This window comes from Necator americanus, chromosome V (assembly GCF_031761385.1).
Source record: "Necator americanus strain Aroian chromosome V, whole genome shotgun sequence".
In the NCBI taxonomy this organism is placed as follows: Eukaryota; Metazoa; Nematoda; class Chromadorea; order Rhabditida; family Ancylostomatidae; genus Necator; species Necator americanus.
Window position 1 is genome coordinate 12,723,546 of NC_087375.1, and position 15,451 is coordinate 12,738,996.

The 15,451-nt window shown below is 39.0% G+C and overlaps 1 protein-coding gene across 4 annotated transcripts in view; it reads left to right on the forward strand.

Moving 5' to 3' along the window:
* Positions 1–223: 223 nt before the first annotated feature.
* The window catches only part of RB195_013680 (uncharacterized protein), a gene marked incomplete at both ends in the record, with an annotated part of 31,089 nt that continues 15,861 nt past the window's right edge, over positions 224–15,451 (forward strand). For all 4 annotated transcript variants that reach the window (XM_064203614.1, XM_064203615.1, XM_064203616.1 and 1 more), the window contains 2 exons: positions 224–323; positions 394–563. In XM_064203614.1, the coding sequence (XP_064059495.1) occupies positions 224–323; positions 394–563 (270 nt within the window). The remainder of the gene's footprint in view (positions 324–393; positions 564–15,451) is intronic.

The window sequence follows — 15,451 nt, forward strand, 5'->3', positions numbered from 1 at the left end:
TCCTCCACCACTTTGTCGTTTTTTTTTCTTGGATCTCTTACTGACTATATATATATACACATATATATATATATATATATATATATATATATATATATATATATATATAATATTTGATAAGGTTAATGTATAGTTTTTGACCTCATTCGCTAGTCTCTGTTCCAGTTGTCCGTCACACAAACACCTTATCCTTTTTTTCCTTACAGATCACGTTTTGTGTGAAATGATGGTGCTGGACGGGAACGAACGGCGCCGCATTACGCCGGACAAGTCGCCCACACAGAGCGTCGTGCTCCGTCCGTCACGTCATTTCAACATTAGAGGTGCGTGTGTCTTTCTGATTTTTCTCACGAAAACTCATAGATCACTACGCACTTGTACCGTTGTTTTCAGATAATTCTCCAGTTAATCGTCATTCATATCACGGTATGACGTCACCGTTAACGTCACCGACTTCGATGCAACGTCTGGGACAAATGAAACGTTATTCGCAACAGTTACAGTACTCACCACCGTATGCTGATCCATTCAGCGGGAACCACATTCACTGTTTAGGGAAACAGGTGCGCACTTAAGTGCTAGTTACTAAGAAATGATTCGTGAAATTGTTGAGTGCGATGCTGTAGACCGGTTTCTGGTGAAGTTTCCCTTCTTGAGTAGACCAATCCGCAATTTGGACGATTTAAATCTGTCAGATCACAACCAGATGATTCACGGTGTACTGGCTTTCCTGCGTCTAGTTACGCTCATTCCCAACTACATAATTTCGGGATATTCCGCTCATCATGCACATTTTGGACGATTGCTTCACTCCTCCACTTCTTCTAATTCTTACTTCTTCTGGTTATATTTTTCAGTACACATCCTTATATTAAACCATGGAAGGATAAGTAAAATGGAAACAAAACCTCCAGCGAAATCCTTCTTGTAACAGTCCCATCCTCTCTGGTGGGGTTGCTGACACTGTTTGGACAAATATTTCCAAAGCTAGGACGAATGGAAATGTATTTCCGCTGCGTGAGGCATTTATCCGCAGTTAAAGTTTCACTGGATATCAAAGCCGGGCCCTCATATCCGCTAGAACACGTTTATATAATTGAATAAATAATATCGATACATGCACAGAAATTATTTTTTATGTCCGCTAACAGGCCTTCATCACGTCCGGTATAAAGCTGCAGCGAGAACTTGTCCCCAGGAAGTTTCTGTCAAATAAAATTGTTTACATCCTTAGCACTTGGCGACGTTAATGCTGGACACATATCTTTCGTGAAATTTCATACCGCTGACTCAACAGATGCATCATTCCCTCAGCAGAGTTCCTTAATGAGTTTTCCTGTCCCTCTTTCTTTCTCCATTAAAGTTTTAGTCTTATTTTCGATACTGTAAGTGCATTTGCGTGCATTTACGCGCATTCACTGTTCATTAACTACATTTTATGGGTTGCGATGGAGGAGTTTCTTCTGTACTTTTATGCTTCCTAATCAACCGATCTTATTTCACAAGTTTTCTAGAAAATGAGGACAAGTTCACATTTTAAAAGGATTGAGAACGAATTGTTCTGCATTTAAATGTGCAGTTCTTTCAGCAGAACGTACTGATGACTTATTTTTCTCGGCATAGGACTCTTTTAGGTTGAAAAAAGCGTTGTACAATCACGTCAGGGAATCCTACGTTAACTTAAAAGACTCGTTCATGGGGATTTTGAAAGAATTTCTGCAAAAATAGAAATTTGCCGTTTGTTTCTTGTTTGCTATCGAAGACGAGATTCTTCTCCAACGACAAATTGACAGTTTTTGAATTGCAGTGGTTTTAAAGTCACACTTCTCGGAACTAGTTAGATTTACACTACTACGGTGTTTCAGTGCTTCTTCAATCCCCAGATATTCCACTCTGCTCATAAAAACGATCCGTGGTGCAGAAATCCTTACCGAACACTAATTGTCTACTACTTCTCTTCATACGTGGCTCGTTGCTGTATTTTTCCGAATCCTTTAGGATTCCTAGCACTTTTCTCCTGAACTTTATTCTCTGTCCGTCATAAGATTCCCTTTAAAGAAAACATCTATGTTTAAATATAAGCTGAATTGGAAAAATGAATGTTATGTTCACAACAAAAGTCATGGCCGAGTGTAAACTGATGAACCAAAATAAATAGACGAATGGTTATTTTTCAACGCGAATCTCTTTGAAAACAAAGAACAGAAAAACCTGTATTCAATGACCGAAAAAATGGCTGAACGAAGAATTACCGTGCTGTACGCTAGATTTTCTATCGTAAAGCGGGACATTTTTGATTCTACGGCATGAAGATTCCTGAGGTAGCGAGAAAGAACAGGGTGTTTTATCCTCAGCGGGTGGCAACTTCTATGAAACGATGTTTCTTTCCCTACATCGAAGAAAATTGACCGATGACCGTAGCACAGAACTAAATAAATAAATCAAACTCAAAGTAGAGTCGGATAAATTAAAGTCAATTAAATCCTCATCTTGGACATTTGCAGTCACTTACTTGACCCATTTTGAGAGTTCTCAATTGAATTCCACTCGAAAATAGGGCACCAGCTCGGCAGACTTTTCTGGAATGACCTTTCAAAAGTGTTGGTTTTTTCAACGATACCCTTGAAGGTTCTTAACGCGTTTTCAGAAGAGAAACTCAGAGATCAAAGTGTTTCGATTCCAGTTCGTGGAAAGTCGCCGTTCTCTCCGCTTCTTTTCTGCTGACTTCAACAGCTGAAAACTTCACATGTTTTCACTGAGAGTCGCCTTTGGTAAGCATGCCCTTGAAGACGTGCTTTATAGAGTGAGGGAAAAACCATTCGCACCTTTCCTGAACGACAGGTTCTTTCGTGCCAGCAGGGCCTGCACGAGGTTTCTGACTGGGAAACATTATTATTTCTTAGTTATTGACAATCTAATGACTTTGCTCCTGTATCTTTCCAGAATTTTCTGTCGGAAATAGTCTGATAATTGGTCACTTATTGATGACACTATTAATTATTAACAGGTCACAATAACTTACAGATACTACTAGTATTAGTAATGAGAATAATGACAAAATAATAAGGCAAGAGAGTATTTTGGATTTCACTAGAATATTAGCAATTTCCAATGCTGAGAATAATTTTCCTCTCTCATAACAATAATTTTTTCTTCTTTTTATGCTTCCTCTTTCCTTTCTTCTCCCTCTCTCTCGCTCTCTCTCTCTCTTTGTCCCCTACTCCCATTCATTTCTACCTTTTGCACGCTATTAATTTCATATGCAATCCTTTATTCCTGTGTCGTATTGCGTAATTTTTTAATTTATTAATTTTATTCATTTGGCTTTTTTCCCTTCGAACATTTGCTACCTCCGCTTATTTTTTTTTAAATGATTTATAAGACATTTAGAGTGCAATTTAAGTTGAAGCTAACTTTTATCTTCACTATTTTTCACTCACTTCACATTCGTCCCATAACCCTTACAAAAGAAGGTGTGGATGTATGTGACTGTATCAGAATGAAAGAGCGACACTGAGATGAGCAAGATTTGCGCGACATGCGCTCGGCTTCGGCACGATTCTGCTCCCAAATCCAACTGATTGTCATGGAAAGTTACTGATGACTACATATTACTCCGTCGAGAACACGTGTAAAATTCATGTAGGGCAAATCTACCGTTTTTGGTTGAAAAAAGGCAGTTAAGGATCCCTGAAGTGTCCAGATTAATGATAAAGGATTAATAAATTGGTAAGTGAGACATGACAGAAAGAATAGAAGCTACATATCTTCTTGTTATTTATTTCGATTCGATACATTGTGAAAAATACGAAACGTTTTGTGAAAAAAAATGGTAACCGGATTTACGTTTGATATTTTTTCGTAGTAAACATCTACACGTTGCAAATCTAGCGTAGTTTTTCTCAGTTACCGTATTCCAAAAGATGTAAGTGTATATGTACCTAGCCATTCGGATGGGAATGCTTTAAGTTTACACTTTGCTGCACTTGATTAATGTTGTTTTTGGTACGGTCGGCATGAGGACCAGCGTATCACGTTACATTGCCTACATCTGCTCCTATGACATTATACAAGAGAAAAAAAACCTGGAAAATAGCTGATCCTTTTTTTGGTGTGTAATTTCCTGGCCTTTCTTGAATTTCCACTTTAAATCATCCTTTTCTGTATGATGAGAGGACTTATGGAGCAATCATAAAAAGTATCGATCCATGGTGGATGTGGTCACTTTATGCTTTTCCTGAAAAGTTTCAAGATATGAATTTAGGAAATGGGACAAAACTGCGACGTAATTTTTTTTTTTAAATTCACACCCATTTTTCAAACAGTGAAGATGAATTTAACATTTTTTATAGTCTGTCCTACTCTCTGTGCACTCGCAGGTTACATTTTAACAATTAACGACAGTTTTTTTTTTCCTACAGAAGTTAATTAGTCACGAAGCATAGTCATCTTAGGGAAAAACCGCTAACACATGGAAACTCGTTCGAAAACTTAGTTGGTTTGACATAAAAATCAGAAACTCGCTCGCCGAGTTCACGTTGCGGTTTGAAAACTGGACGATTTCGTTCTTAGCGGAGGAGAAAACATGATTGAATGGTTTGCAAACAGCGCAAGCGACCCAAAATAGAATGATTGGTTTTTTTTCTGGAGAAACGTTTTTTCTACCGTGAATGAATCATTTTGTTCACTCAATGTTCGCTTGAAAAAAGGAATTACAGTTAAAGACTGAGAGGATTCGTGCCAGCGCTTTCAAACTCATTTACTAGGTGAGTAAACGGGTTGAGAATAGCGGCGAATCCTGGGATGTTGCCAGCCAAACAGCTTCTTCGTCGCGGGCAGAGTCACTTGTGTGATCACAAAGTGGGTGATTCTGGCACAGTTCTCAGGGACCAGTTCTCGCAGGACTTCAAATACAGAGATAGTTGTAGTCATTGAAGTTGAAATTCGTACTCTATTCTAATCGATTGTTTTAAGCATGCAAAATGTGTTTCCCTGACAAATTTTGTTTATTTTAAAAGTTATTTTAAAGTATCTTCAAAAAGAATCAGCTTACATGTGTTTGAGACCCTGTTTTTCTAAACCCTTTCCGAAAACAACTCCTATTTAGCTCTGGTAACCATAGGGCTACCGAAATAATTCCGTTTGGGCGCAAAGGTTTTTTTCTACTCCGCGCGAATATAAATGCGCTTTTGTACAAGCGACATCGAAGCGAAAAAAGAGCAGTGAAATGCAGGAAAAAATTTGCAGAAAAAGTGAAAGAGGGTAATGAATGTCATATCAAGGCACCGATGAATCAAGGACACTTATGATCAAGGAATACGACATATTTGATTTCGATTATTCGAGGATAATATATCCGAATATTCGAATAGTTCGAATTACTTACTCGTCCATTCGAACACTGTGGTTTCAAGAATTTCGAGAATGCAACGAAGCAATTCTTTCGATTTTTTGTGGTTTTTCTTCTAAATTTCCAACAGAAATCGTTTTAATACATCGGAGATGTACAGCGATTTGATTCAATATTCACATGGTGGTTTAAAAAAAAATTAAAGCACCGTCCAGATTGATGTGTCTATCGGACAGAAAGCGAAGAAATCACGCTAATAATTTCAGGCAAAGATTTTCTCTCTTCCTAAAAATCATTAGGGGTTTTGGGAACTGCGGTTATCATGCCGGGATTAAAAATTCTTACTGGAGTGCGGAGAAAATATTACATTTTATTATGTCACGTAGAAGGCTTCAACAAATAACTACAAAAACAAAAAAGAGAAAAAAGGTGGAACACAATGAAGGATGAGCGATGTTACCATGGATGACTAATGAGACGAATTGCATTGTCATACTCCATCGCCTTCACGGATCATTGCACGTTTAATCGATTTGTTTCGCTCGAACAACGAAAAACGTTCCGGGAGAAATCTACTGATTTCTGACAAATTTTGGACGAGTTTCACGGCACCGCTATTGTTTTCGAATTTCCAACTTTTTGTGTCGTTTTGAAGGATTGCTTTATCCTGTTTCTTCGCGAGCATTCCTATCGATACTACCGCAGTACTATACTGCGTTGCAACAGAGAAGGTCAATGCGTCGAAGGTCATCAGCACGATCTGTGCGCGCTACGATGATGATGATGTCGGACTGGTTTTTCGCGCTCAACGTCCCGTCCCGTCATCGATTCCACCGTCGTCCGCGGACGCTCGTTCGCTCGCTCGCCGCACGCGACGATCGCATCATTGTCAGGAATCGCGCCGAACATCGGAAGCACCACTTCACGTTCACTTTCTCTATTTTATCGCTGCTCGGGTGAATTCTCAAGGAAAACACGTCCCGTGCGAACTGTATCGAGCAAATACGGGCAGGATCCCGTGCCGGCCGTCGATAAGCGCCTACACCTTCCACCCAGCTGACCATAACCGACGACAGCTGCTGCTCCCGCCTCCTGCTCGACGAGTGTCAGCACTATTGATCGCACTCGTCTCGAGAAACCAAAGAGTGCTTATTGATTTTTCGGCACTCTTACCTCAGCTCGGCTGGAAATTTCCCTTGCGTTGGAACAACTAGAAAGTGCTCTTTTTCCGTTTCCTTCCCCTTTCTTTACAATATCCTCGAATTTTTTCCCATATTTATGAAGTTTATGAATAATGATGTTCTTACAAATTTTCCCTTTTGCTGAGAAAACATCGAGAAAATCTCCAAAAAATGCTGAAAATATTGATTTTTCCCCAGCATATTTGGCCATAGAACGCCAATCGATGTCGCCTAAGCAAACAAGCTCTTCAGCACCTGTTCTCTTTGTGCTGGACTCGTTCGACCATTCCTCTTTTCATCTCCATTTTCTCTTATTTCCTGTCTTTCGTCGCTTATTTTCTCGTTACGAAATAATTTTCCTTCTTCTTTATTCCACGTGGAAGCTCTTTAAAACGGCTTAATTTGCATTAAAGTTCATAAGAAGGTGTTGGTAACGTCAGGAAGTTTGTTTGGTGCAAGCGGTGTCCATGGGCAACCAGCGCACCCGTCTCGTATGAAAGGAGAATCAGCGCATTCATTCCGCATCGTTGCAATTCCAAATCCCAATTGTTCGGGATTTCTCATCCCTGGTTGTTTCGAAAAATTCGAGAAATTCCGTTCTGGGCACGATATTTATCTAATTTTCGTCTTTTTCGACCTCGTTTGTGCGTCCTTTAATTAACAACAATTTTCTTTCTTTTCAATTTATGCGCTCCTATTTCGCTCTCGACTAAAATGTTGCGAAATTTTGTGCTGTCGCACGCGAATCAAGTGTAGTTATCAGAAATTGTTCTGGAATATTCCATAAGAACAAAAGAAAATTGTCGATTTCCTTGTGAGATGAAAGAAAAGATGAAGGACACATTTATATGGCTGGCTTTAATTCCACTTCAGAAAACTTGCTCCCCCTCCCAGAGAAAAACGCTCAGGATTTTTTTTTACTCGGAGATTTATCTATTGGATTAGCAGTTTCGTAAAGAAAACACACAAAAATAGAACTCAGGCTTAACTTGAATAAATATGCACGAAACCTGTATTTCTATTAAGAAGATTTCTGCATCTTCAAAAATAAAATCAGGCAGTGTTTTTTTTGTGTGCTGTCATCGACGCTAATCAGTTTAAACCGAGAAAATCCTGACGAAAATGCGCTACTTGCGTTTTATTACATTTAATAAATCCTATCAATTTTCTGAAACGAAATGGTGCATTTCATTTGGTAGATTCACAGCTGTTGTGCTTTTTTTGTTAACTTTTCTTTGTTTTTTCTTTCTTTTTTTCATTGTCATATGTATGTCTTCTGATTCCTCATCATTCGCTAAGGTTTCCAGGATGATTTTAGGTACTTTTGAAAAACACAAGTCGCTCTTTGGCGGCGCATAGCGTTGCAAGACATCAATTCAATCAAATTCCAATCTTTTTTCCTCGTCGGTGAAGATAAAGCTTAAAGTGGATGGCATTGAAATTTTCTTCTTGATTTTTTCGTCATGTTTTTGAAAACGGTGAATTTTTATACTACCGCCTTTCCCGCTGCGCTCATATTCGTTTCTGTATTCTTCTCTCTCTTCTTTAGAAAAGGGATGAGGTCTATTCATTCCACTGTTTAATCAGTCAATTGTTTCTAAGAGATATCCTTGCCCTCAGATATTCGCTGTAGGTCTTGTCAATCATTGCGCGTGGTTTTTCTTCTATGCTCCGACATCTATTATCTTTAAATTTCATCTAAATTACTTCGAAAGTGCATCGAATTCCCATTTACATCTTTTCTTGAGTTGTTCAGCTACGAACGAACTTTCATTCTGTTCATTGGAATTGGAGAAGAAAAGTCTTCTGTTCATATGAAGTTCAGGAATCTGCTCACATTTTTTCTTGGTAGCAGATTCATGCACAGAGCAGAAGCTTAGTAAATTTCCACCGTATTTAGTATCTTGTTTCTGGAATTGCCAACCTATCTATGACCATGCCGATTCTCCTTGAAATTTCCTGAATTTCCACTTCTTTCTTGATTTGTGGAAATGTTTACCTTATTCTCTCAAGTGTAGATATGTTTCCTTAGCTTTTTGAAGGCTTCATAAGTCAAACTATATTGCAGATGAGGATTTTTCATAGATATGACGGACGCTCGTGTTTGTCCTCCATTTGCAGCAGTCTATCACCGAAAAAAACCAATACATTGCTACTGTCGTATTCGTTTATGTGTCCACACAATGTTTATTCGATTCTAGAAAAAAAATAATGCTCATGTTCGTCAGAACTACTGGGCTATCCGGATTTTTCCTAGAACTTGTAAATGGGAAGTAACTAGATGATGGTGGTAATGTCGTTGAATGCTTGTTCTTAGGATGATTTGTGCGTTTTTTCCCCTCCTGTCCGATTTCTTCTGGGTAGCCAGCATACCAGCTGTCGACCGCATTCCCAACGAGCAGCTTGCTCGCCCCGCCCACGATTTTCAGCATTCCGTAGCCAGGATTTGTATCACGTAGCCATCCTTACAACCCAGTTCCACACGCTCACAATTGCAGACACACACACAATTTTCCTGAAACTAACGAAATATTTTTCTTGTTGTCAAGAAAACTACTTATATCCATTTTTATTTCATTTCCTTTCCAAAATAAAACGCTATGGAAAATGTTGTTCAAGGCTGCATCTTTCCTGTTTTTGCTTTTTCCAATAGGATTTTGTTCTTTTCGAAAGGCACTTTTTCCGTTCTATCCAATCTTTTTAGAATAATTTCCAATAGCCCACCACAAACTAGACAACTACGATATTTCCTGAAGCATTATGCTTGAAATTTTAGGTCCAGCACTGGTGATTTTCCCTGGTACTTCTCCTTTTAGCAAGCATGTAATATTAGCACTTCCATTTCTGGGCATAGGTTGAGCTGGGTGAGCCACTAGACCCGTTTGATCTCCTTTTCATAGAAGTCATAAGTACCGATACAGCGCCTATGAGTTCTGTGAAGAGGGACATCTTGCTGGCTGATGTGAATGGATGCCACTGATACCTATAGCCTGCCTTAATCTAATAACTCCTCGGCTCTTAGATACCTAACTCACTGAGTGTGGCTATGTTTTGGTCATAAATCAATTAAGAATCACAAATCTAACGAATCGGAAAAGCAGCAAAAAGAATATAACGAGCTGGGACTGATCCCAGCTCGTTATATTCTTTTTGCTGTTTTTTTTTACTATGCACTTACCACTTATCTGTTTATATTGGTCCTTGCCACATTTTTTTTGGCACGCCATTGAGCGTAAAACATGAACAAATAAACAAATAAATAAATTCAAATAGTGCCCTTCACTAAGTCATTTATGCTAAAGAAAGGAAACTTATTAGAAACAGCATAATTAAAGGTGCTTGAAAATTGCAGAGGTTTAGTTTTCATGGCTTAAGTAAGCTGAACGTACAAATTGTAGTTTTATGAAATTTTGATGAAATTGTTCCCTACACGCACATTTTTCACGCATGTAAGCCATCCCTCAGTGTCGCAAGCTTTTCCCGAAGTTTTCTGGCAAGTTCCTTGACGCATATGTCGAGACAATACTGAAATGTTTTTTCTGGAGAATTTCTAGTTGATCATGGATCTCTTGTAACCAACTATTACGTGCTGTTCTGTTTTAAATTGCAGCTGATGTTTGCTTTTTTATGTGTCAGTCCTCATTCCTTCCAAATCAATCCTTCTTGCTAACACGAGGTTCCAGGTCTGGTGCGAAATTCCATTGCTTCTTAGGATTTCTATTTCCAGGACATCTGAACTAAAATAAACTAAAACGATGGACTCGCTATTGTTTTCTTTTCTGGGAAACGTAGCCGCCTTTGAATTTGTCGCTGTTTTGCACTTTGACTCCAGCATTCGCTAATACTGCGCTTTTTCCTCATCTTCAAGATATCCTACACACTGGACATTCTTTTCTGAGATGGAAGGAAAAGTGTCGAGAAACTTTTTTTTCGAGAATACCTCATATTTTACGAAACCTTAGCGTTTATATAAGTAGTAGTCTTGTGAAGATTTCTCATAGCTCGTTGCATTTTCCAGCGCATTTCTCCCACAAGTTCTTCAGGTACTGTGTCATCAGTTCTTCCATCCACCTAAATTTTTCACGGAGTTTCGTGCCGTGTTTGCGGAATTTCCTACTGTAGTTTTTGTGAAATTCTATGCCTACCAATCAGCATTGAATTCTTTGCCCACTATTCCATTAAACACATTGAATTTTGATGATTTCGATGGGGTTTTTTCTTTGTCTTAGAGAGTGGAGGTCTCTGAGAGACGCAGTTCTTTTACAAAAAGTTTTCGAGAACCCTAAAGTGGACGAGGGAACGTTACGACCTGACCCTGTTCTCTACCATTCAATAGAGAGTTTTATGAAGACCATTGTTCTGGGAAATTGAAGAGAAATGGAATCATCCAAAAAACAAAAATTACTGAGCAGTTAGAACTGCAGAATTTTCACTAAAATTGCGTACTGAGGAAGGATTTTTACTGGGTCTTTATGCTTTTCGCCAGCTTTCCTTTGTTTCTTGATAATCTCATGAATGGATAAGCACGGGAATCTGGCTATAGTCGTAGACTCCATAGAATCATTTCCAACATCTTGTGCACACGTTGTCAGCTTTTCTGCGGCCCGATAAATAGCGTCATCAAAACGCATTCACGGTCCTCGCCACGGAAAACCGCCACAATTGTCACAAACGCTCTTGCAAATCGAGCCGAATTAGCCCCCGTTCCTTCGTTTTCCGAACGTCTGTCGACTTCGATTCGACCGTGCACGGCGGCATGACGTTGAAATTTCGCAATCCCTTTAAAGGAATGAGTGTGTGTGCGCGTTTGCGATGGAAACATTAAGGAAATCGTCCTAAACATCATCCTGATTTTAATGTTAAGGCCTACATGCGTCCCATTGACGTCCCATCCATGTGCTAGCAATTTAATCGATCAGAAGAAGAACCTTTAGGCGGCTGAATCCACTATTTGATTGATTTATCATCCTATTCTGACTTTATGAACTAAGCTTGTTTACGAATTTGCTGCAGGTCCAACTGTTTTGGCGTTGTTTTCGACATCTTCGCATTCCTTCTGGACTTTTGCTAATACTTTTCAAGAACTAGTACTTTATCATAGCGGCCTTAGGAGGACGAAAAAAAAAAACTAATCCTAGCATCTAAGGACGGAAGGTTGAAGCCAATAATTAATTCATTTGTCCGCTCCACCATCGATTCGTCGCTCTGTGGCTGCTCATTCGGACTAGGAAATTGCCGCACTTCGAAGCACGTATCCAATATCATTTATCCAAGTGGATAAACGCGTTGCAGCGGATAAATTGGCATTGGTTCGGATTACATGGCCATTCAACAGAGAATTCCCTCCAGATAAATGCATCACGCAGCGGGAATATCGCTCCACTCACTCTAGTATTGGAAATATTTATCCAGCAAGTTGTTGGGTCCCGCAGCGAAGTGCCACTCCTCCTTATGGCGGCAAGTAAACAGAGTAATATCGGTAAAGGCGAAGGAGGTAAAAAAAAACCAAGGGTAATAATAATAGTAGTAATTACAATAAGGTAAAGTGAACTGATAATTGGTTAGTACTGTTGGGAAGAGAAAAGCACCGATGTTTTCATTTCCATCGTATTTATCCACCCAAGGACAAACTCACCGGGTACTACCTCTCCATTGGATATATCAGAACGTATTAATTCGTGCAACTCATGCTATATTATCTGGAATATCCGAGTATTTTTAATATTATCCCTGTATAAAATTGATGGAGGTTTACATTTTATTTATTATTTGCGGAAGTTGACATCAGCGCATAATATTAACCATGGGGTGTGCTAAGCCATAGAATGACAACAATGGACACTGCGGTGGGCTTTCTTTCTTATTTTCTGTAGCTCCAATCGATGCCGTGATGAACACGTATTCCATGCAGGTGACAAATATCTGTATAGGCGACGTTATTTGTTTGCTTTGACGCAATTATGCACACATAAAAGTAAAAACGTTTAAGAGTCGTGGGAAATCTCGTAGCATCCCTGTGAAAGTCGATTTTTTCCCGCTGAAACGTTTTGCTCATGGAGCTTCAGTTGTACATATAGTTGTTCTATGTTGTATTGTTCGAATTAATATGTTATTATCTAAAAATTGTATAAAGCTCGCTGCTTGGATGTACCGAGTTCTTTTGCTGGGCTATTAGCGAATGTGATTACATCGGAAACTATAAACATTGAGAAGAACGTCGTTGTAAATTTTCATGAGATATAGTTTAAATTTTGAAGTTTCCTCCATCTTCTGCTTTCTTGTTTTCTTCATTTCTTCACTACCCCAGAAATAGATTCATAGTGAATCACTTCATTATCAAACCACCTTGCAATAGTTTATGTCCACTTTTTCTGACGATACCTGACCGAATCGATGGCAACCGCTTCACAGTCGAGCGATTCGTTCGTCTAATGACAGTTCTTCTTCCCTATCACTGCGATTCACCTGCTTTCCAGAAAATCGCCATCACCATCGATATTTTACAGGCGAATTTCCCAGATTTTAGTGACATCTTGTTGGCCTTACTATCAGTGTAGTATTATGCCAATCCTTAAATAATAATATATCCCATACATACTTCCTTCATTCTTCGAGAATAAGATTAGGAAATATTTTTTCTATCGCAAATATTTTGTACTTTGGAAATATTTTGCACTTCCTTCATTCTTCAAGAATAAGATTAGGAAATGTTTTTTCTCATTTTTTTTTTCAACTACACTCTCCTTTGCTTTCTAAATATCCTAATATTCTAATATAAACAAATAAATAAATAAATATCTAATCAAATATTCTTCATTATTTTCAGGTGTGTTCTCCTCCACCTTCTGAATCCTCTGTCATGTTTTATATTCAAAATATACTCCCTTCCTTCCCATAAACCTATTTCATCTTTCTGGTAGGCTTTAGACGTCGCTGTTGCGAAATTCTCCTTCAAGCTCAAGTGGTTTGAAAAAGCGCTTTATTCATGGAACGATCGAATATTTTTGAATCCGGGTATCTGTCTGAAGTTTTTTTCTCACATTTAAAAACAGCAAAATGTGAACGATGTAAATCCATTTGTACGATTTACGGATTTTCGAAAAAAAAGATCCACGTAAAAGCAGAACTTCTTCCGAGTTCGTTCAGCAAATAAGATTAGTTTGTTATCCACATATATTTGAAAGATCGTGATGTAATGTGAATTTGAAGTTGGAACGTGATCAGAAATCCAGGAAGGTCCTAGAACGTTTCCACTTCATTTTACATGTTTAGATCTCCCTTGTATGTGTTACGTCCACCTCATCAAGCTTTTGGTTGAATTTTTTTCCTCTTCTGTTATTTCCGTGTCGCTCTATTGTCGTTTATTTGTACACACTTCCTATAATTTATTCTCTTTATTTCTTTGCTTTCAAATCCGAATTAGATTCCAAATTCAAAGGATTTGATCCCTGACAATCTTTTTTTATTACGCGATGGATTTATAGATGGCGCATTAAAACTTCAATTGGGTTATCTACAGTAGACTTTAGAGGTTTTCTGAGCTAATTCAGAATCACCAAAGGTGACGTGAAATCCGTCAACGACAGCTTTCAAATGCATGAAAACGGTTTTTCGGTTTCGAAGTTTCCTCATGAGTTCTGCAATTACACAATAACACAGAAATGTCGCCCACTTTTTTCCCGAGGACATCATCATATGATTCAACGTACTGTACCCTCTCGACAGGTGTTACTCATTCGGCAACCGCGGGATAACTTTTTTCCCCGTGCACGTGTGTATAGTATACTCGTAGGTTTTCACCTGTCCGTGAATACACTGGACTTTTTCGACTACAGTATGCGCACAATCGGAAAGGCTTCGTGGTTGCTCATACGATGAATATGAAATTCACAAGGGAAAAAGTTGCGCAGAGAAAGGCATAGGACGCAGTACGCTTTGAGTTTCAACAACGCTTTGGTTATAATGTCGGGGTTTTTTTACGGAACCATCGATGACCGCATGACCCGTGACGTTGGGTCACGGATTTCGTGTCGTGTGCGACCGTGGAAACTCAAGTGACTTGGCCCTTAGCGGTTTCTTTTTTTCTATTACGCTGTGAATTTTTAGTTATGTGTCACTAACGCAGTCACTGTGTGCTTTTGATCCCATGAATCGCTGTTTTGAGCGATTTGTGGATTTTAATTACTTGGTTAAGGTAATTAGCTTTAGGGCAGATCACTTCACAAACAGTGCTCGATAAGCACCTGATTTATTTTGAAAAAAAAAGAAAAGTATCAATAAAATGGTTGAAAATGCAGTGATCTTGTACATTATTGCTTGTATTTTCCTTGTGAAACCTTGAGAACTGGTACCTACAAAGTGTTAAGCACTCATAGCATCTTGCGCAAACTTTTCTTGTGTCAAATGAAGACATACAAGCGTCCTTGCTCTCGCGATCATCGAGAACGACCCTTCATTCTTTAGAATTCTTACCTCATTGACTTCAGCCATATTTTCGATGGATTTTCTTATCACGTCAATTCTTGCGTCTCCAGAAGTACACGCACGCAAAGACCGGAGTTCTCGCACGCTTTAATCCCTTGCTGTGAATGCTACAATCACGCTTGGCATTTCTCCGGAAAGTTCATCCTCTGCCCTCGTGCTCACGCAGACACTCGGAAACTGAGTGCTGAGTGAGAGTGAAATCCAATCCGCACCAGCTGTGTGATAGCACGAGTTTTCCGCTGAATCCCCGCTCTCCAAGGATCTTTCATTGCCGACCCGCTTATAAAATTTTTCAACATCAAAATCTGGATTGAACAGCTCGTTCTGGACAAACAGTTGAGCAAACAATAGAACAGTGCACGTATGGATTGTTTATTGGATTACGCAGTGTTTATTGGAGAAAATATCTTGTGCTTTGCTGTCGTTTGATTTTGTG